Source organism: Typopeltis vanoorti, chromosome 9 (genome assembly GCF_054136105.1).
Source record: "Typopeltis vanoorti isolate ZY-2024b chromosome 9, IOZ_Tvanoo_1.0, whole genome shotgun sequence".
Classification (NCBI taxonomy): Eukaryota; Metazoa; Arthropoda; class Arachnida; order Uropygi; family Thelyphonidae; genus Typopeltis; species Typopeltis vanoorti.
Window position 1 is genome coordinate 31,264,861 of NC_143557.1, and position 24,614 is coordinate 31,289,474.

General features: G+C 33.9%; 1 protein-coding gene across 1 annotated transcript in view; it reads right to left on the bottom strand.

Annotated features, from left to right (window-relative positions):
* Positions 1–1,374: 1,374 nt before the first annotated feature.
* LOC150102950 (transcription factor MafK-like) overlaps positions 1,375–24,614 on the bottom strand; it is a 41,864-nt gene continuing 18,624 nt past the window's right edge. The window contains exon 3 of the mRNA XM_090397596.1: positions 1,375–6,341. Within this exon, the coding sequence (XP_090253722.1) occupies positions 5,946–6,341 (396 nt within the window). The 3' untranslated portion in view covers positions 1,375–5,945. The remainder of the gene's footprint in view (positions 6,342–24,614) is intronic.

Consider the following 24,614-nt stretch of genomic DNA (forward strand, 5'->3'; position numbering starts at 1 on the left):
TTTTTTTAATTTTAAATTAGTTATGAAAAATCACTTATTTTACTCTTTCGTGACTTATAGGCAACCCTGTATAAGAATGTTAAATTTGTATATATTAGAAAAAGGTCAAACTACCAAAATAATAATAATAATAAACAATAATAAAATAAAATACAAAAACGGAAAATTTTGATTAGGAATTATACAATATTACAATTTTTTCTATTCTTCTGAAAATTCCATAAAAAATGAGTCTGAAAACTATTACAAAAAATATAGACAAGAATTTAAAACCACTTTGCAAAATGTTTCATAAATTTGTAAAATCACAAGTATCAGTATAACAAGGGAATATTTTCTAATATTCAACTACAATGTAAACATACACACCGTTTACTAAAGACACTCATCTTAAATCACTAGTTTTTTTGTTTAGCAGAAAGAAACAATGCCTAGATTTATTTATTTATTTTTAAAAATTATTAAGCTAATATGTTGTGTCGGTCAACCAGGCATTTAGGCAATAATAAGCATGTACACTCAGGCACAACAGAAATGTTAACAATAGAATGAGTACTTAAATGGAGGTAATCCTTACTGGTACTTTCTTAAAGCACAGTAAGGCACTCTCAACATGTGTGCTGGCAGTCTCATAATAATATCCTAATAATGTCATAACAAAGAAGACAACCATACTTATAGACTCCGTTCTCCACAAACTTGACATATGCTACACGATAATTATGATTATTCTTCATTTATTTACCCACATAACATGGACATATTAGAATAGTTTAAGAACACCTTAATAGCTAACACCTTAAAATCCATTTTATCATAATAAACAAATAAACTATTTATGCCCCCCCCAATCTTTTTTTTTTAGAGCTTCTAGTTAGTTGTATACTCAAAAGGATATTTATCCTTTCTGTCTATAGAAAACTTAACTGGTAGGCACATCCAACATCTTTCACACCATTAATTTCCAGCAGCATGATATTATTAAAATATTAGCCAGACTCCTTGATGCTTTCATAGCCAATGACTCCCCACTTCCCCATCAAAGATTATATACAAATTTATCTCTGGGAGACTTTTTGGAATCTGCCATGGCTCTACACCACATATAAAAATCTATACAGATATGGATGTCTCACACTTCTACCAAAAATGTAGATCATAAGTATGAGACTGTCCAAATACCAGAACTGCTGGATTTCAGCATTTATTACTCACCTCTATTGTTTGTCTTCTATGTCAGCAGCAAGTGCATATATTTACCATTATGCTTTAGTGAATAAGGTAAAATGCTGGCCTAATAATTAGTGTCTAGATATAATAATTAACTAAATTAAAATTTAGTTAATTATTATATCTAGACACTTGTTTCTTCCATTAAAACAAAAACATCAATAATAATCATCTAAAAATATCCACACCATGTTTTATCAGTCTCATAATTTGTGTCAATATCAATATAAAAGTTCTCTTTGAATATTGCATTCACATTTAATTATATGCATAAATAAGTTTTTATTATCACAGCATTTAGTTTGTTCAGCAAACTATTAGAAAGCTTTTGAAATAAAACTAACAGACAGCAGGAATTAAAAGAGGAGTAGGGGATCAAGGAAAGCTTTTTGTTCTGGTTTGCTGAATTCATATCATCTTCAGCCTGTGGTTTTGAATCCCATTTTAACATGGATGTTTGTGAACGTTTTAAGGTGACAGATGGGTTTCAGTGCCTAATATGAGATCACCCTGCTTATTGGAGCTTTGAAATGGTTTACAGAAATACTAGGTTTGGTCTGTGAAGCAAGGGTTTGGCACTTTTAGCCCTCCAACAGCACTAATGGAGTGGGACTAGCATAATTATCATACCAGTTACAATCACACTAAACTGTAATAAGTGAAAGCATGAAAAGCTTAACACATCTGATTTATATAATATTCCTAATTTAAGACGGATATAATGGAAATCAGTTATATTTACAAACATGACAAAACTACTCTTTGAGGGGGGGGGGGGGGAGTCTTTCTTCCAAAAAAAAAAAGTAGTCAGTCAGTCAATAAAACACTGTGCCTGTAGTGCTTTAATTTGATACTTCTGCAGATTAATGAAGGAGTTGCATTTATTTGTCGGCTCTACCAAAACAAGCACTCTGATAATATAATCCAAAAATACTCATGATAAAAGTCAAGATAGTCAAGTTATGTCATCAATCTAAACTAATTTCCCCCTCCCACAAGATATTACTACACACAGGATATAAGGGAATGGCTTTGTAGGTGTTCTACCTATTTAATAAATTGCCAAAAATGCGAAGTGAAAAAACACATTTACGCACGTGATCATCGAACTTCTCTTTACAAGGTAAAATTTCCTTTAACGAAAAAAAAGTTTCCAGTTTAATATTTTTAATATAACTTTTTGAACCTCTTTAACATAAAACTGTTAATTAGAAATGTCAGAAAAACAATGCATGTATGTCAATGGATTGTTTTAAAATGCCATTAAGATGTCCTACATCTTGTATTCTCTTCTTTCACTAACTAAACACACTATTAAAATCAATAGTTCAAGATTAAATCCAAAAGATCCTACATTACTTTCTTTTTAAATTTCATAAGATTTAAAGGAAATAAGGTCTACATAACTTTGCATGAAAACATAGGCAGAAAAATAAAAACAGATTGGATCTCAAACAAGGGAATAGATGTTCTCTTTATGGAAAAGAAAGAACCTTAGAAGATACATAGAAATCTTATAAATATGCAACTTTTAATACATATTCTTGTCCTCTTTTCAAAGATATCCCCCCCCCCCACTTTCTTCTGCCTATCTCAGATACATCTTGGAAATATATAACTTGCATTTTATTCATTAAATTTTGAAAGAAACCTGCTGTTAGCATGATTTGACAACCGCCACCAAGAGGTTGATGGCAACATGCATCCTTTCCTATTTCAATTTTGTAATTAAATCCATTTACATCACTGAAAATAACAAAATCACATGAAAATTAAAATAATTAGAATACTGAAAGCCAATGAATACATTTATACTTGAACCGATGAAATATTTGTAGTAACTCAGTGCACCGAAGCTTCCACATTTCCATTTATTTTGCTATGAAGGTTTCCATAAATCATTTCCCCATAAAACTGACAACACTAAGTCAAAAAGAAGAATAATTTCCTTGGGTTTGTAAACTTGGGGGAGCAATAGAATCTACAACAAAATTAAATTTTTAATGTCAGATATCAATAATTCATGAATTTAATAATCAAATGTAAATAATGCTACTACTTAAACCATCTATTCAGACATGCAATTTCTGAGGATGGTTCTCAGATGCATCATGACTGCAACTTATGCACTGTGCATCATTGCTGACTATTTGACTAGCTTTAATAAAATTAATAACAAAATAAGATCCTAGTACTGAATAAATTTAAATAGAATCAATCCATTTTTTTCTGCTAACACAATGGTGTCACATAATTTTCAATTCACATATTTTGAAATAAGTTTTCAATTGAAATATAAAATGCAGTTTCACTTTTTAATTATTTAAATTAACTTGAAATTATGCTGTTGTGCATTTCAAGTTAACTGAACACGACTGCCTTGTTCTGTCATCACATTTCATTATCAAATGATGTTGTGTCAAGGAGGTGTATGCAGATATTTGTCATTTTATACCGAGTTCTTGACACTTGTCTCTTGTTCTTGGCAGATGCATGTACAGCGACTACTATATCATACAGAATTGTTGCCATGGAAACAGGTCATCACAATTTGTCTCTCTGAAAAAAAGATTATCATACTGAAGTATATAATATGTCATATATAACAGAATGATGACACCTTATTGGAGTTAATGACTCTCCCTTATGTTTTGCTTTGAATTGCACAGCATAAACTAGAGATGTTACCTCTAGCTTCTATCACCTATGATATAAGAAGGAATCACATTTAATTAGAGTAGAAAATTTTCCAGTAAACTACTATTTCATTGTGTATGAGATTTAAAACTGGTATCCTGATTCTCTGTGTTCCTTTCAGAAAATTCCACTATTATCATCTAACTGACACTTTTTCTAAAATCTCTAACTATTCTGATCAACACTTTCTTTATTTTATTCACTGGAAACAAATGCATGTATCTGAAATATAACCAGAATTCAGAAAAAAGCTCACACATACACAAACAGTGAAAAAGATCTACTTATCATGCTACTAATATGTTTAAATATGAGTGGGCATAGCTGAACAGTAGGTATAAAGTAGCAATAACACATGATAAAAATTCAGTAAATATGCTTTCTTTCCTTCTTACTGTAAAATTCTTTACAGAAAGAAATGAAAACTTCTGAGAAAATAAAAAAAAATTATGGGATGTTTTGAAGGTTAAATACTGAATCTCACATTACATATAAAATATTACGTATGCTAAATTACATTCAAAATTAATACAACTTACACCAATATCAAATCATAAATTATATGAAATCTACAGAAAACAATTATACCATTATGTTTTTAAGTCTGTTCATAGTAAACCTCTTACTATGAAACTAATTCAGGTAGTGGTTGAACTCTTCATGGAATGGTGTATGACCATCATTAGCAAGCCTTCAATATGACAAAAAGCTGTGGTATGATTTCTTGATTACCTAAACCATATTCCACCACATAAAACACTGGATTTTATACCATGCACAAATAATGATGCTATTGCTTCTTGCAATACCAACGAAGTTGATCTCTTCCAGTGGTACTTCAGAGTGTGTGAGCACATGAATATGTATATATTATTCCTCCCACACCAATTTGAACAAATTTATGTAAATTGGCTCACTTTGGTCTGAAACAGATGAAATAAAAATAGTGAAATAAATGACATACAACTGTTCTAATTTGTCAACATTCTTACTTTGTTTTTGTATACCAAGTTTAGTAACCATCTGTAGCTCTGCCATAATAAAAATTATTCTACAGGATCATTCTTAGCATTCAAAATTAAAGGTATCATACATCAAGTTTTATAATAAATTTATAAATAGATGTGGTCAACTTATCAGTAACAACAAAATTTAATGTACAGATTTTACATGAAGGTAAATTGAGATTAACAAGAAAAAACAATAACAGTAATAAAAAACCACTTTTCTCGGAAGGCAAGGACAAAAACCTATTCCTGTTAAAATAATAAAGCTTTTTTATAAACTTTCCATACTCAGGATTCCTGGGAAATAAGCAATCTTTGGATCTAATAGAAAATTTACCTCCTTTTTAATATTAATACAAATATTGATATGTTACTCAAAAGCATGATATTCCTCAGCTTTCAATATCAAAAGGAGGTGGGAGAAAATATTATGCTGAACTACACAATTCTTAGAAAAGTAGTCAGCTCTTCTGAAAGAGAAATTCTGAGATATATGTTACTATATTTATTTTATTATTTTTTTTTTTTCTGAATTAGCCAAATTTGCAATATGATTTCTTCCTTCTTATAAACATTGCCCCCCCACCCCTTCCCTATGCAAGAGAGGAAATCTTAGTGTATATTTGACCAATTAAAAAAAAAATTTAAACCAGTTTAAAAAAAAAAGTGCTTAACAGATATGCTAAAATCAGTAAATAAAAATATATAAATATTCAATCCTTATATGTGACTTTTGTATCATTAAGCATATTTTATCACTGGACATAACTAAGAAGGAAAATGGCATTCATTACATTCTGCCCTTGGTTATTTTAAGGCACGTAAGTCTAACCTGAGCGTAAAAATAAGAGCTGCATAGTTCCATTTAACACTCCAACTGGCCATGACTATAGACATCCAGCAAAATCTGGATACAATTCTATAACACCTATTGAATTACATAGATAAGAAGTGCAATTTGATCTCACTATTTCATCCACCCGGGCCGATAGAAAGGTTAATCATATCAAACTATGCATCAAATCCAGAAATTAACTCTTGAGGTAATGCAATATTTCTTTGCTGGGCATACTGTTTTAAGGCTTCATATTTTTCTCTAATACTATTAATTTCATCATGTATTTTTTTATTTTCTTCTCTGATTCTGCTAATTTCTGCTAATACCATGACACGATCTTGCTCTAAATCATCCTTTTGTTCCAGACGTTTGTTGCGACAGCTAGCAGCATAACCGCGATTCTTCAAAGTTCTGCGACGCTGCTTCATTCTCATAATATCTGCTCTAGACAAACCAGAAGATTTTAAATGTCTGTTGAGTTCTCGCACTGACAAGGTTACTAGTTCAATATCACTAATTACAGGCCTTCCATTTGGATTAGTAATGGTATCAGGAAAGTCATTCATGTCCTATTTGTAGAGATATAAACATATATTAAAAAAATTTTAATAATCATTACACAAATATGAGCAGAAAACTCAATCAACTCAAATAATGAAAATGCATTACATGCAAAATGAAATAATGTCTAGCATTAGCAAAAAAACCAGAAGCTTGTGTTTAACATTAAACACACACAAACATTATTCTTTAACATTTTGATTAATAATATCTATAGCTTATCATTTTTAGAGAGAGAGAGAGAGAGAGTGGGAGGAGGGGGATGTCTGTTGAAAAGGTATCCAAAACAAACCTGTATTAGTAGAATGGATAAAAAAATCATTTAAAAAATGTTCAATTGTCAATTATTAGTGTTTTTAAGCTTAATTTTTTAAAATTTATTTTTGAGTAAAACTGTAGGTCTTAGTAATGTCTTGGGAATCGGGCAATATCCTACCACATTGAAATAATGTTATATCACTGTAAACGGTAAGCATGTAAACTATAAAGATAAATTTCCTTAACAATGACATTACAGAATGGCCACTTCAGCAAAATCTTATATAAAAATGTTTGGATGCTAGAATTGCTGAAGAACGTGGCGGTGGATTTGAGCTGTGGTTAAAAAAAAGAAGTGTTTTTAAAGGTGTATAGTGTGACTTTTGTTGTGAATTGTGCTACATTTTTCTCAGTAATACAAGTGCTCTTTAGTGGTGCTGCTTTTGGAATTTAGTTGTTGTTTATATTATGTTATTTTAGGGTTACTGAGAAGGCGAGGTCAGAGCCAGACAAGTGTGGTGGAAGAGAAGATAAGTTTTTGCCATTTAGTATAGTTAAATATAGTTTATACTTATAGTATCAAGTAAGTAAATCAGCTTACAATAGAGCATATAACCAGTATTTAGCGTTTAGTTGTAGTAGTTCCTCAGCACAATTTGAATGATGGCGGCTGTTGCAACTCCAATTACAAATGACGTATCACTAAGTCCTCCCCCACTCTTTCTATTCAAGGACTCTATTTTGCATAACATAATACAGGATTTTGTGGCATGTATGCATCCCAGCAGTTGGATATGCAGAGGGTGAGAGAAGGGGGAGTGAGTATATGCGTAAAATGTAGGCAAAGGAAGGAATTTGGTGAGTTAGATGTTACAATATCTGACCTCATTGCATCAGGAGCAGAAGATTTTCGAGAGACAGTGTGATAGGTGAGAATAATGAGCAAAATATGAATGAAAAAATAAGAGTGGGGAGTGTAAAAGAACTTGAACGATTGTGAAGCTTTTGGAGATGGTCATGATTTGGAGGATGAATGACGAGTAAGAGTGCTAACTTGCAGAGAGAGATAAATGAGCTGAAAGAGATGGTGGAATGTCTTGGGAATGAGTGACCACTCCCTTCCACAATGCAAGGTAATATATATGTCAAAAAGGAAGTGTGCTGTCCATTATAGGATAAGAGTGCAATTTAAATATAAAGCACACTGTCTCTACTATACAAGTAGCCAAGTCATGAAGACAGCACAAGTGGACTTATTTTCTTGTCAATTTTAATTTAATTTTTTTTTTACTTAAGTTTTTAATTTTAATTTTCCCCTTTTAGTTTTAATTCTTTAGATATTTCACTTATAGAATATACTCGCATAAAATTATCAGTAAGCCCTACTTATATAACAGAATAATAGAATATAAGTTATAATAAAATAGATGAGATTATGGTTAAAGAAATTATTATTATTATCTGACCTCCAGGGAGTCAAGGACTCATTGAGGGAGGCTATCAATCGGCCAAACCAGCTCTCATATCATACCTTGCCTTAATTTCATTCACACTAGATGCACTCACTACTCATAAAGCCAAACTATTCCACTCACTACTCTCTGGGAGAAAGATCTAGCTCTTACCCCTTTCTTGCCTGCAAATAAATTTAACTTCCATGGATGCCCCCGTGTTCTCTCCCTACCTTCCATATAACGAAAAATTCAAAAGTTCATAGACCTCTATCATATCACCCCTCTTTCTTTTATTAACAGACCAATCCACATACTCACAATCTGTCCTCATCTCATAATCCAGATATAATCTTTGTAACTCTTCTTTGCATCCTTTCCACAGCTTCTTTATCCCCTTGGAATCTGGGAGACCAAATCTGTGCACAATAATCTTGTAGTCTTATCAAAGCCTTATAAAGAGGCAAAATGACTTCCTTATGTGTAAAGGTTCACTTCAATGTTGCAACTGAGTTGTATTTGCAACTTTTGCTATGTGACATTTGAACTTCAAATTCCTATCCGCCAAGATCCCTTTGCCTCCTCAGTTTCTTGTAGCATAACCCCACTAATATAATATGCTACTGGAAATCTAATCATGCCAAAGTGCATAACTTTACACTTACTAACATTAAACTGACAGCCATTTTCATTTGCCCAAATCATTTTGTAATTACTGAATATCAGTAGCAGCCATGATTGCTCAAGCTCATCTTCGCAGCCTTTTTTGGCTCTTTATTTATCTCATTAATTCTTGGTGCACCTGTTGGCAACTCATATGGTAAAGAATAACTTCTGCATCACTTCAACCTCAGTATTTACATTTGGGTCTACCTACTCACTGATGAGACCTCAACGAAGCTCGAAACCAGTCTGGGTAGTGACCCTCCCTCCATAATGTATAGTGTCATACATGTCTGTAAGGAGATGTGCTTTGCATTATGGAAAATACTAAGGATAGTGATCAGAACTTACTACACCTTTACTACGAGTTGCCCTAGCCTGAACTAAGTTGGCTTACGCTTGGATCTGCGGAAACTTTTATAGTTTCTATATATTCGGCATGAAACTCTTAGAGTTTCTATATTCAGCTTTGAAATAATGTTGGATTCAATATCCACTTAATTTGTATAATTTTGTCTCACCGAAGTGAAGCCTTTTTGGCTTCTTGTTTATTTCATGTAATGTATTGTTCATAGTCATGCCAAAGGTACCTTTAAAGATATGAGCAAACTGCTAAAACATGACCTTCCTTTAGTAAACCCATGCTGCTCCTTGCAGAGTATTGCATGTTTGTCCACCCATTTCTGTATGCGAGTTCTTACCAATTTCTCTAAAATCTTCACAACAAAACCAGAGATAGTGATGGGTTGGTAGTTAGACACATCAGTTTTTGCACCACCCTTGTACAACGGAACTATCACACATTCCTTCCATTCTTGTGGTATCATTCCTGAGCTGAGAATCAAGTTATACAAACATGTGAAAGGCCTAGCCAATTCGGCTGAACATTCCTTTAGCAAATAGGCTGACGTTCCGTCTGTCCCTACAGACAAATTCTTATCCAGGTTATGCAACATCTCTTCAACCTCATTTTCATGAACCTCTACTTCTTCATTCAGTGTAGCATTAGCACTGTGCACCATGTTACATATGCCTGGTTGATATATCTAAGCAAAATGAGCACTCATTAACTGAACAATTTCATTAGCTTCTGACACTCGAGTACCATCTACATTCAATAAAGTCATTCTTTCACATTCGTTGTTTCTTTTGCTTGTGGCATAATGATAAAATTCTTTTGGATTGCCTTTAGCTTGTATGGCCAATTTTTTTCATACTCTGATTTAGCTTTCCACATAATACTCGTTACTTTTCTGGCCTGAACTTTATATATTCCATAATTCCTCTTACTGTTATTGTCAAGATATTCTTTCCACATTGTTGTCTTCGTATCTATCTCTTGCTTAATAAAGTTGCACAACCATTTCACTCCTAACCTATTTATTCTTCGAACACTAGGGATACATTCAGATTTCATTTAAGCACACTTTCAAAGATTCCCCATGCAATGCTGACATTTTCCCATTCAATAACTGATACCATGGGACCAAAGATAGCATTCTCCTAAGTTTATCATAATTTCCAGCTTCATAGGTCAGCATGTAACCTGTTTTAATCAGAGAATCAATAGAATTAGATACTTCCCAGGAAAGCACAACATGATCACTGTCGCTAATTGGTGGTAAAATAGCCATATTCTTCACAGAGACTCCTTCTGATGCTATGAGCAAATCCACTCTTTGACCTCAAGTTCGTTCTTTCACATGCTACTTGAGAAAGTCGTCTTGTAACAATTCAATAAATTCCTCTTCTTTCTTATGAGATTTCTCTTCTACCCAATCAATGTTTGTAAAATTAATGTCACCTAATGTTCATTAGGTGACATTAATTTTGGTACCCATAAGACTAAATTGGTGATGCATTTCTTCATCCCCTGCAACTGAGCCGCCAGGTCTGTAGCAACACCCCACCATAAATTTCATTCTTTTAATCTCCACTTCACACCAGATCGACTCAAATCCACTACATGGGATATTGTTACCATCATTGTTTTCTTGCATTTCTACCCTAACTGGACTTAAATCATCCGATATCATTAATAGTACTCCTCCTCTCCTATCTTTTCTGTCATTCTTCCTAAAAATAGTATAGACATTGCAATCGATCCCACTTACCATATCTGATAGCCAGGTTTCACTAATGCCAACAATCTTAGGCCACATCATATTCAATAAAGAAGCAAACTCAACCCCTTTGTTTCTAACGTTCCTGGCATTTGCATATAGACATAATAAATTACCACCTAGCCTATTCTTATAATTAGACATGCAATCTATTTGGTCTTGTTCTAGAATATTTTCTTTTCCCTCCCCAGACACACTTAAAAGATCCAAACACAAAGTATATTTTCCCACCCCTATGCCACATACATAACCAATTAAGAAGACATTCATATTTTGATCACATCTGCATACCATAGCTGAACTTTCACACACATTTTTCCCATTCCTCCCATGATGATCTAGTTTCCCTGACTCTCCATTAGGTCTCATACCAAGAAGTAATTTCTCCAGGCTCCTGATGCCAAATGAATTCAAGGGCAGGCCATCTTTTTTATATAAGTCTTTTCTACCATCAAACACACTCCAGACATCTAAAAACTTGCATCCATTCCTTCTACACAGCCTGCACATGAAATCATTTGCTATCATCGCCCTCCTTCTTAACTCAGTACTGTCATATCTGTAGCAATCCTACAATTTTTATCCTCTCGCATTTCTTTCTTTCTTTTATCAACAGACCTTTCATATCTTCTCTCATACTATATTTGTCACTACTTATTATATATAAAATAATAATAAATTATCATTATAAAATTATAATATAAAAAATTATAAAATATATTTTATATATATATAATATATATAATTATATTATATATAAATATATAAATAAGAAATGGTATACAACAATCAGATGAAAGCTCAATGGGAAATTTTGAATGTGGCATGAGAGATGATAGAGGAGCAAGGCTAATAGAATTTTCAGAAAAAGAAAACCTGTACATCATGAATTCTTTTTTCAAGAAAAAAACACATAGGAAGCACACATGGAAAAGTCCAACTAGTGAAATTGACTTTATCCTCAGCAATAAGAAAAATTTTTCAAGACTACTCTGTTATAAACACCTTCAACATTGGAATTGACCATCGTATGATATGCAGTAAGACTCAAATAAACTGCCAAAAAGAAAGAAGAAAAATGTTTCAAAGATCAAAGCAAAACATAGATGTACATAAACTGAACATTAAAAAGATATATTCCAACATAAACTAAACCAGCGCTTCCCAAACTGTGGGCCGTGGCCCCCTTGGGGGCCGTGAAATAATGAAAACAAATTTAAAATGTTTTAAGACTGAGTAGATTTTTTTATTTTAAAAGAAACGTATTTCACTTTTATTATTTATTATTTCTTTTTTTTTGTTATTTTTTATATTTTAATGGAAAAATTCACACATTGGTGTTGGTTCACAAACTTTGCTTCCCACGTATTTCAGCGCTTAATGAATATTAGTAAATATTGCTTATTCATATGTTTCATTTCAAAGCAGTGGTTAATTCTATTTACTTCGAATGCTCTCCAGGAAAGCTCCAAATCTTCCTGTCCATTTCATCACCCATTCTTAATCAGGGACTGTTGATATTGACTTTATATACATATCAAAACTCGTTTTATATTATCTCTCATACGAGCTAGTTTTCTGTTACCAATAAAAGTTTCGAATATACTTCACACATGAAAAAAAGCTTAAACAACTTCATGTGGGGAGATAGCAATTTGCTTGCAGTGGTAAACGACCCACCCTCCCTAACAGCCACTATACTGCAGAGGCAATAAAAACAAGTATACTTTTATTATGCCAGTGAATAAGGTAAGAGGAGTCTGCGTAATATATTTCTCAACAAATAGTGCAATTAGACACAACTGGGATAAAAACACACTAATTAATGAATCACATGTCCCCTCATACAGAAAAAACTATGCTGTATAGATTGAAACAAAACCATATGTTGCATGGGCAAACACACTACCTAACTAAAAACTATTGTTATTAATTAGATATGTGTGAGTTCGATTTCGCAAGGCAGCAATAAAATTCAACCGAACATGTTAAAATTCGTAAAAGTGTTAAAACTAAGTAATATATATATATATATATAATGAATGTTATGGCAGTTTCACATATGGAATTCGGTTGAAGAGAGTTAGCATTTCAACTCAATTGTCAGCTATGCTTTTATCTTTCGGTTGCGCAATCTTTTCTTAATACCACACCAATCATATGCACGTTTTAATAACCTGCCTTTGCTGTCTGTTTCGCATTAGGTTTAATTACCGTAAAGGAAGAAAAGTCACAAAAGAGAAAAATGTTCCTGGTCCAGGGATTCCCTTATTTAGGTAATATTCACTAATTTCATGTAATCAGTCTGTGGTGTGCCAGTATCGGTAAGTAGTGATATTATTTGATCTATTCTACGCTAAAAAATTTAATCTTGTGTTTATTTTTTATCAGCCATTAAGTGGCTGATAAAAAATTAAAAAAAATCCCGCGAACAATCAGAAGAAGCAGAAACAGACTCAAAAAAAAAAAAAAAAAAAAGGACAGTATTTCATATTTAACCAGAACAGCCCGCATCGTCTTCAGAACCAAATGGTAAGAGGCAGAAAATGTAATATTTGCATTTGATTTTTGCAATATTTGCTGTGTGTTTTGTATTGAATATAAATACAATAACTATTATAATAATATCTCTCTATTACGATTTTTTTCGAGGGGGGGGGCCGTGAAATATTTTAATTTTTGCAAAGGGGGCCCTGACATCCAGAAGTTTGGGAAGCACTGAACTAAACAATAGATTTAAATATCTTATTATAGATGACAATGCTGATCCATCAGAAAATAATGACATTATTACCCAAAGCCTTTTACAATGCTCACTTGAAATAGCTGGTACCACAGAACAGAAACAAGACAAAATTTCTGAAGAAACAAAACAGCTGATGAAGAAACAAAGAGAAATGAAACAATCCCTACAGAATAAAATTGGATACACTGAATTGTGCAAAACGATCAGAAAACCTATCACTGAAGAATTAAGAAAATTCAATTGTAAATTCATACAACAAACAATTGAAAACAACCATAGTCTCAAAAAAGCCAAACAGCAAAGAACAGAGGGTTGCAGTCAAACTACAAGATGGGACCATAACCAGAGACAGTTATGCTATAGCAAAAAGAATTGAAGACTTATACTCAGTAGCATATCAGGATGATGAATTAAATGAAGAAGACAAATACAAAATGGCTGAAGTCCCACAGATTCTACCAGAAGTTATGTAGAGCATCCAAAGCTTGCAAAATGGAAAAGGTGAGGATGGGGTTATAGCTGAACTTTTAAAAGCAGGTGGAGAAATGATCTACAAACTCTTAGCAAAACTATTTACTTTATGCCTGAAGAAAATTGATGTTTTATGGGATGAAGGCTACCCTAATTCTGATACATAAAAAAGCTGAGGTAGAAGACTTGGCAAACTACCGACCCATCAGTCTAATATCAGTAGTTTACAAAAGTCTTAGCTCATGAGCTTTGTACAACTCTGGACCTAGCACGACCAAAAGAACAGGCAGGCTTTTGAAGTGGCTTTAGTACAATGGACAATATTCAAGTTGTACAACATATCATTGAATGGTGTAATGATTATCAGTAACCATTATTGTGTCTTGGTTTTATTGATTATGAGAAAGCCTTTGATTCAGTAACTTGTGCAATACTTAAAGCATTATGAAACCAACAAGTGGAGGAGCCATACGTCAGGACTATCAAATTAGCATACACCAATGCCACAGCAGCAATTCATTTCAATGGAAACATCTCTACTGTGGAAATACAGAGAGGTATAAGACAGAATGACACAATATTTCCAAAATTATTAAATCATGCCTAAGAAGAAATGTTCAAACTTCTTGATTGGGAAAGGAGAGGTCTAAAGATAAATGGAAGATATTTAAGATATTTAAGCATATCCAAGAACTCCAAATTGCCAGCAAAACAGCTGGACTAAAGATAAACCTAAAGAAGACCCAATTTATGTTCAATAGCTATGTCGAAATCAGAAATAATAAAAATCAATAATGATGAAATTAAACAAGTAGATCATTACATCTACTTAGGACAACAGATATCAATGGAACAAAATATCATGGATGAATATCATTTACAGAAACACCACCACACAATCAAGTTCTCTAAATGAATCCACAGTGAAACTGTGTTGGTGAGTCCATAAAGATTTATAAATAATACCAAATAATACTCAATTTGTCACACATGACAGTTCTCACAAAAATAATGGAAACTGGCAAACAAACATTAAACTGCGAACAACTTCAAGTTATAATGTAAATAAGCAATTAAGAGTTCACAAATGCGATATGCTTTTAGCCACAATGGTATGCTGAGTAATGATATTCATTTTTGGTCCAGCTCTAGTTTTAAAACTATTCAAGAATATTTTTCCTAACTATAATTCATATTTTTATTGTCAAAAATTATTTGAAATCATGATCGATGAAGTTAACAATAGCAGTTGTCTAAACTTTTCAAATGATAATGTAATAATCCTTCTTGGCCTGAGGGAATGAAACTATTCATAATCACTTAAAATCTGTCTTTTCAAGTGGATCATTTAAATGGCACAGGGCTAACCAGGATTTATAACCATAAATCCTGGATTTATGGTTACAAAATCCAAGGATACTTTGAAAGGTTGTGGGTGCTTAAGTGTGTTAGTCACTGATAATGATGATTTAAATGAGAAAATTGGACAAAAAATTACTCTACAATGCATCTGCTTAAAATGGCTTTAAACTTAATTGCTGAGATAATGAACAGTCTCACTACACAAGAATGCTATTACAAAATATTTCCATACCCCTCTTTTTCTTTCTCCACTTTTCTTCTTTCTTTCATTAATAAAGAAATTAGTTTACTTTTTACATATGGTTATGATTCTAACCATGTACTGACGTATGCAAACATTTTGCACAGAGCAAGGAAAGAAGGATTTATATCCAAATAGAAAGCTTATGTATTACTTATAATCACTACATGTAAAATGAATACTTGTCTGCTATACTAAGTGGCACTGTTGAACTTATGAAAGACCAATCTGTGCATAGCCTTCCTGTATAACTGCAGAAAAGTTGCATTTTGTTTGAATGAAACATTTATCCTACTCAAACCCCCCCCCGCTCTAAAAATGACCTCGTGGTGAAAAATTTCACCACAAGGTAATTTTTCTTAACACAAGATCAAGCATAAGAATGTGAGTGAAAATGAAACATTCAGTTATACATTACATAGGGTTACATAATACATTGTCAAGAAAAAAAAAAAAATTTAACAAGGAAGAAAGAGGAAATTCGATAGTCAATAATTTTAAGAAATAAGCTCTTCAAGAAAACAGTGCACTACTCAGCCTTGAAAACAAGACAATGAATTAAATATGCAAACAACAACAAATGAACTGCAGAAGATACCTCTATTTTTATGTCTGATTTATACATGTTTTAGAAATTATTTATCTGAACAAACATCCTTTTCTGCAGTTACCAGAAGCATAGAGAAACTGTGTATTGAAACTCTTACTGTTACTCTCACATATATAAAAACAAATGTCTATTTGAATCTATCATTATCATCAAATTCCTGACATGTACCCTCAAGGGGTGTACAGGATATGATAGTACTACACGAAAAATTTACATCAAAACTAACTTCCTATCTACAATTTTCCTCCAAATCAGTCTTACTTGTCAAGACTCCAACATTTTTAGATCTTACATTTCTAACATCTAAGGCACTTTGAACCGTATCAACCCACCTATATCTTGGTCTTCCTCTAGGTCGTTTTCCTACCAACCTGGTAGAGAACACTTGTTTTGCTAAACTTTCCTCGCCCATCTGGTTTAAGTGACCATACCACCTGAGATTAGCTCTGCTGATGCAATCCTGGATGCTGACAATGTCAAGTTCTTTCCTAATATCCTCGTTTTTTCATATGATAATGCCATTGATGCCATCTGTTTCAAGCCTCTAATCTTTCTCAGGACTCTCATATCTGCGGTCTCTAGTCTTTGGTCAAGTGTTTTACTTCTGATCTCAGATCAATAAGTTAATACTGGTTTGAACACTGTCTTGTATACAGCTAATTTAGTGTTCCGACTAACTTCTCTCTCTTATTCCAAATGAATTTATTAAGCTGACTTCCTACCATACCAGCGTTGTTGATTCTGTTGTCTATTTCCATATTTAATTTACCATCTTCACTAAAAATCGTGCCTAAGAATCTCAAATGTTTTACTTGTTTTACCCCGTTCACAACACAGTTGACATTTTCAACAATTCTACCTATTTTCATTGTCTTTGACATTTTAATGCTAACCTTCATACCATAACTATTACAACAGTTATTCAATTTAGTCAGGGAATCTTGCAAACTTGTAGCGGATTTATGTAGAAGTATAACATCGTCAGCATAAAGCAAACAGCTGACATTAACATCTCCAATTCTGATATCATGTTTAATACCACTTTCCTTCATAATTTGATCCATACAGATAATGAATGACAGAGGGGATAATGAACATCCTTGTCTCACACCAGATTTAACATTAAACCATCTTCCTGTACTTCCTTCAATTCTAACTGCTGACTTACAACTCAAATAAAGACTAAGTACTCCTTGATATAATGCCCCATTGACACCATATAACTGTAGCGTATTGAATAGCTTCTCTCTTGGATACCTTTTACAGATCGACAAAACTTAAATACAGATCTTTGTTATATTCCCATGCTTTCTCAACTATATGTCATAAAGTGAAGAACTGATTCTGACAGCCTATATTTGGCCTGAATCCAACTTGTTCTTCACCAAGCTTTTCTTCCACAATTCTTCTCAACCGTTTCTCAAGTATACTTGCATAGATCTTGCCAGGAACTCAGTAGGGAAATTCCTCTGTAATTCTCACATTCAGTTTTATTTCCCTTTTTATATATGGGTGCTATTAGAGCACTACTCCAATCATCAGGAATTCATCGCTCTGTCCAGGCTTTCTGAACTATGCAGTGCAGCCACTGTAAGACTTTTATACCACCATACTTCAGCATTTCTGGTCAAATATCATCTGCTCCTGCTGCCTTTCCACATTTCAAGCCTTTCATGGCTTTTTCTACTTCAAGTATGGATATGTATTCTTGACTGTATGCCCATTGAGTGTTTTTTTATCACTGAGCTATCGCTGCTTGTTTAATTTAGTAATTTTTCGAAGTAATTACTCCATACTTCAAGGATATTTTTTTCTCCCGTTTTCATGTCATCTTTATCATCTCTAACTCCTTTTACAGCACTCTTTCCTCCATTTCTAAGCTTCTTGAACAATCTCCAGATTATCTTACTACCTTCTTGATATTTATTTTCTTTGTTCTTACCTAAGTCCTCCCATGACTTTTTATTAGTAGTTTTACACATTTAGCTTTCTTACATTTGTCTCTGTATTCTCTAAGAGCAAAAGCTGACTTATTTGCCAGGAACTTTTGATATGCTTTCTTCTTTTCCTTCATTGCTTCTTTAACTTCCTGTGTCCACCATGGAGTTCTGATTTTTCTATCCTTGCACACAACCTCACCACATGCCTCTCTGAAAGAATCAATCAGGGTTTTCTTCAAGGCTTGCCACTGAATCTCCAAGGTTTGGTTCCTATTATCAAACTCTTTCATTTTTTCTTCAATAACCTTTGTGTATTTTAGTCAACAGTTCACATCTGAGAGCTGCTCAACTTTCATTCGCTTTAAAACTTTCTTACATGTTATTCTTTTCAATATGAAATTCAATTTTATCCTACTCAAGACTAAATAGTGATCACTTCCAATTTCAAATCCTCTGTACACGCTGGTGTCCTGCACAAGGGAGAAAACATCACTATCAACAATAACATAGTCAATGAGACTTTTCTTATTCCTTGCTTCTTCTCTCCATGTGAATTTGTGCACATTTTTATGTTGGAACATGGTGTTAGTAATAACCAGTGCATCCTGAGCAGAAATCCAACAGGTATTTGCCATTATTATTAGCTTTGCTATTTTCTCCAAATTTTCCCAAAATATTTTTGTATGTCTGACAATCATTTCCTACTCTGCTATTTAGATCACCAACAAGGACCAACTTTTCCTTTTTCATTGTATCAGTGGCTTTTTCTAAAGCATCAAAAAATTCTTACACTTCTACCTTAGTAGAGCCTTCTGTGAGACAATAGGCACAATTAAGTCTCATTGTCCAATTCCCCATTCTGATATTAGTCCACATCACTCTACTTGAGACTGCCTGCCATTCAAGAAGATTAGCCTCATATTTTGTGTTGAATACTATGGCTACTCCTTCTTTTCCTTGAGTGTCATTTCCTGAATATAACATTTTGTATTTATTGCTCGCTGGGGCATCGCCTGGTTAAACAAGGCCCCCATTATTTTCGCCAGGGAACCAGAGTGAACAGCAAAAAGTCAGCTACTGGAACAAATCTGAAAGCACACCCCAACTCAACATCACCAGAGTTAAAGATCTGTAACATCAACATAAGAAGCCTGAATGGAAAAGAAATGGAGCTAGCTGAAGAATTAGATAAGTACCAGATCGAACATAAATGACTGAAACAAAAAAGACAAAAACTGGTGAGATCTTTCTGAGCAATAAATACAAAATGTTATACTCAGGAAATGACAATCAAGAAAAAGAAGGAGTAGCCATAATATTCAACATAAAATACGAGGCTAATCTTCTTGAATGGCAGGCAGTCTTAAGTAGAGTGATGTGGGCAAATATCAGAATGGGGAATTGGACAATGAGACTTATTTGTGCCTATGGTCCCACAGAAGGTTCTACTAAGGTAGAAGTGGAGGAATTTTTTGATGCTTTTGAAAAAGCAACTGACACAATGAAAAAGGAAAAGTTGGTCCTTGTTGGGGATCTAATTAGCAGAGTAGGAAATGATTGTCAGACATATAAAAATATTTGGTGAAAATTTGGAGAAAAGAGCAAAGCTAATAATAATGGCAAATACCCGTTGGATTTCTGCTCAGGACATGGACTGGTTATTACTAACACCATGTTCCAACATAAAAATGTGCACAAATTCACATGGAGAGAAGATGCAAGGAATAAGAAAAGTCTCATTGACTATGTCATTGTTGATAGAGATGTTTTCTCCCTTGTGCAGGACACCAGAGTGTACAGAGGATTTGAAATTGGAAGTGATCACTATTTAGTCTTGAACAGGATAAAATTGAATTTCATATTGAAAAGAATAACATGTAAGAAAGTTTTAAAGCGAATAAAAGTTGAACAGCTCTCAGATGTGAACTGCAGACAAAAATACACAAAGATTATTGGAGAAAAATTTAAAGAGTTTGATAATAGGAACCAAACCTTGGAGATTCAGTGGCAAGCCTTGAAGAAAACCCTGAATGATTGATCCAGAGAAGCATGTGGTGAGGTTGTCTGCAAGGATAAAAAAATCAGAATTCCATGGTTGACACAGGAAGTTAAAGAGGCAGTGAAGGATATCAAAAGTTCCTGGCAAATAAGTCAGCTTTTGCTCTTAGAGAATACAGAGACAAATGTAAGAAAGCTAAACACTGTGTAAAACTAGCTAAACAAAAGTCATGGGAGGATTTTGGCAACAACATAGAAAATAAATATCAAGAAGGTGGTAAGATATTCTGGAGGTTATTGAAGAAGCTTAGAAATGGAGGAAAGAGTGCTGTAAAAGGAGTTAGAGATGATAAAGGTGACATGAAAACGGGAGAAAAAGATATCCTTGAAGTATGAAGTAATTACTTCGAAAAATTGCTAAATGAAACAAGCAGTGATAGCACAGTGGTTAAAGACAATCAACAGGATACAGTCAGGAATATATATCCATACTTGAAGTAGAAAAAGCCATGAAGGGCTTGAAATGTGGAAAGGCAGCAGGAGTAGATGATATTTGACCAGAAATGCTGAAATATGGTGGTATAAAAGTCTTACAGTGGCTGTACTGCATAGTTCAGAAAGCCTGGACAGAGGGACTAATTCCCGTTGATTGGAGTAGAGCTATAATAGTACCCATATATAAAAAGGAAATAAAACTCAATGTGGGAAAAACAGAGGTATTTCCCTACTGAATGTTCTGGCAAGATCTCTGCAAGTATACTTCAGAAATGGTTGAGAAGAATTGTGGAAGAAAAGCTTGGTGAAGAACAAGCTGGATTCAGGCCAAATAGAGGCTGTCAGCATCAGATCTTCACTTTACGACAAATAGTTGAGAAAGCATGGGAATATAACAAAGATCTGTATTTAAATTTTGTCGATCTGGAAAAAGGCATATGACAAGGTGGCAAGAGAGAAGCTATTCAATACGCTACAGTTATATGGTGTGAATGGGGCATTATATCAAGCAATACTTAGTCTGTATTTCAGTTGTAAGTTGGCAGTTAGAATCGAAGGAAGTACAGGAAGATGGTTTAACGTTAAATCTGGTGTGAGACAAGGATGTACATTATCCCCTCTGTTATTCATTATCTATATGGATCACATTATGAAGGAAAGTGGTATTAAACATGATATCAGAATTGGAGATGTTAATGTCAGCTGTTTGCTTTATGCTGACGATGTTATACTTCTACATAAATCTGCTACAAGTTTGCAAGATTCCCTGACTAAATTGAATAACTGTTATAATAGATATGGTACGAAGGTCAGCATTAAAAAGACAAAGACAATGAAAATAGGTAGAATTGTTGAAAATGTCAACTGTGTTGTGAATGTGGAGCCTGTGGAACAAGTAAAACATTTCAGCTACTTAGGCACTATTTTTACTGAAGATGGTAAATTAAATATGGAAATAGACAACAGAATCAACAAAGGTGGTATGGTTGGAAGTCAATTGAATAAATTCATATGGAATAAGAGAGAAATTAGTCGGAACACTAAATTAGCTGTATACAAGACAGTGTTCAAACCAGTTTTAACTTATGGATCTGAGAGCTGGGTCAGAAGTAAAACACTTGACCAAAAAACGCAGACATGAGAGTCCTGAGAAAGATTAGAGGCATTAACAGATGGCATCAATGGCAATATCATATTAAAAACGAGGATATTAAGAAAGAACTTGACATTGTCAGCATCCAGGAATGCATTAGCAGAGCTAATCTCAAGTGGTATGGTCACTTAAACAGAATGGGCAAGGAAAGATTAGCAAAACAAGTGTTCTCTGCCAGGTTGGCAGGAAAACAACCTAGAGGAAGACGATAGAAATATAAGATTTGATAATGTTGGAGTCTTGATAAGTAACAGACTGATTTGGAGGAAAATTGTAGATAGGAAGTTAGTAATGACATAAATTTTTCATGTAGTACTACCATATCCTGTACACCCCTTTAGGGTACATGTCAGGAATTTGATGATGATGATTTATTGCTCAGAAAGATCTCACCAGTTTTTGTCTTTTTTGTTTCAGTCACCCTTTTATGTCAATCTGGTACTTATCTAATTCCTCAGCTAGCTCAATTTCTTTGCCATTCAGGCTTCTTATGTTGATAATACCGATCTTTAAATCTCGTGATGTTGAGTTGGGGTGTGCTTTCAGATTGTGCTGCTCACCAGGGTGAACCGCGACTTTTCGTTTTTCACCCTGGTTCCCTGGTTAAAACAACAGGGAACCAGGGTGAACTTGTTTAACCAGGCGACGTCCCAACCAGCATGAAATTTTTTCATGTTGTACATTGGTATATTGTATAATGGTTTAAGCCAAAGAATACAATTTGGTCGGCTAAATCCCAAATTGCCAGCCTATCCTCGTTCGTTCAGTAACCAGGTAGATATCCAACAGGGTGTACCATGAGAAGGCGAGGATTGGACATTAGGTCAGAAGCCCTGGTCGGTTCTCTGCATTCCTGTAAAGGCTATGTGGAGGTCTCCTCTCAGTTATATAGTTTTGACCCTTGAATCTTTATTGTAAAAATTTGTACCACTGTACCTAAAATTTATGTGTCTCTTATTTGACAATATGAAGAAACCAATAGGCTATATTTTAATCCAAACCGAGATGGACAAATTAAGATGGTTGAAGAAATTATTGCTCACTTTAAGTTCAAGATATGAGAAACAATAAGCCACTTTGCCAGTATATAATATAATAATACTGGTTGACAATGATTTTGTACTATGAAGAGAACATGTAAAATTTGCAAGCTTGGTTGGCTGAGTGGTTAGTATATCTATTCTCCAACCAGAAGGTTGCAGGTGTGATTCTGCCATAAACATGGATGTCTGTGATTGTCTTCAAATGAATTTCATTGACTGGTATAAGACCACCTCCCTGCTTATTAGAGGAGATGCTGGCCTGGCTGGCCAAGTGGTTAGCGTATCCGCTCTGCAACCAAAAGGCTGCGAGTTTGAATTCCGCCGCGGGCATGGATGTTTGTGATTGTCTCTGGAAAAACTAGTGGTGGTGGTGGTCAGCGGTAGATGTCGTTCATAGATTGAGTGTGGAGACAGAGCTGTATAGCTGGTGCCCTCCCTTGATGAGTCTTTGGACTCCCTGGAGGTGCTAAATAATAATAATAAATAATAAAAAGTAACTTGAAAAAGTTCCATGGTTTGTCTCTAAGGCAGGGTTTCTGGAGTAGGTAATAAATAAATAAAAATAGAAAACAAAAAGCTCTAACTCACTCACGATATGATTGCACTATAGGTTTATAAAATAATGTTTAATGGGTGGGAGCTACATATAAAAAACAGAATTAAAAAATTGAATCTCTCCCTTCACCAACCATGCATCAGGGTTTCTTTGTTACAAGTTTGCAGAATATAATTCTTCTTCCTTTTTACCTCTTCTTACCTTGCGGTGTCGAGGGTTTTCTATTCATTTAATTGCAACCATACACAAGGATAAGGTGGTTATCCCTATGCCTCCCGTTGTATCCAATGTCTTGAGAACTCAACGCTTCTACAGAAGCGTTGAGTTCAAGGCCGGTTTGCTTGCTTGCTGGTCGAAAAAACCCTGCAGTCCATGCCCAAGACCTACTAACTTGGCTATGTGTGAGAAAGTTCCTAAGCTTCTTATGTTAACGATGAGAATCGAACCCAGGACACTCCTTTCTTAGGCATGTGGTTGCAGAAAAATATAATTCAATTATGAAAATAAAAAAAAATAAAATGCTCAATTTGAAAATCATATGGGAAAATTAATATTAATAATGAAAATTCAAATAGTTACATATTTTACGATATTTAATAAAGCAAGCAAGCAAACAAAAAAAAATTTAAATATAGTCAAATTTGAAAGTGCTTATAAGTACTTTAATTCCTCCTGTATGTATTTTTGCATACCACTCTTTGAAGAAACCTAAGAAGTACCCATCATATCAGCATTCTATTTTCCCTGATATTTATGTTCCATTACCAGGATGTTCTGAAGGAATCAGGAATGTATCTTCTCATCACTCACTGCACCAAGATTTTCAGAAAAGCAGTCTAATCATTGAGAGCAGCTGGGGATGAAGTAGTGATAAATTTGTCAACAGGTTTGAAAGAAAATATACTGACCTAGAGACTGGAAAACATCAATATTCATCCCAATTCTAAAAAAAAAAATCAAATCCCAGAGATTGTAAGAATTAGAGAACCATCACTTTAATTTAATGCAAGTAAAGTTATGCTGAAAGCGATCCATCAAGGGTTGGAGCCATATGTGAAATGAAATAGGCATAGGAAGGCACAAGGGTACAGACTACCTCCACTCTTAATCACCTATATGGATCATATTATGAAGGAAAGTGACAATAAACATGATATTACAAATTGGAGGT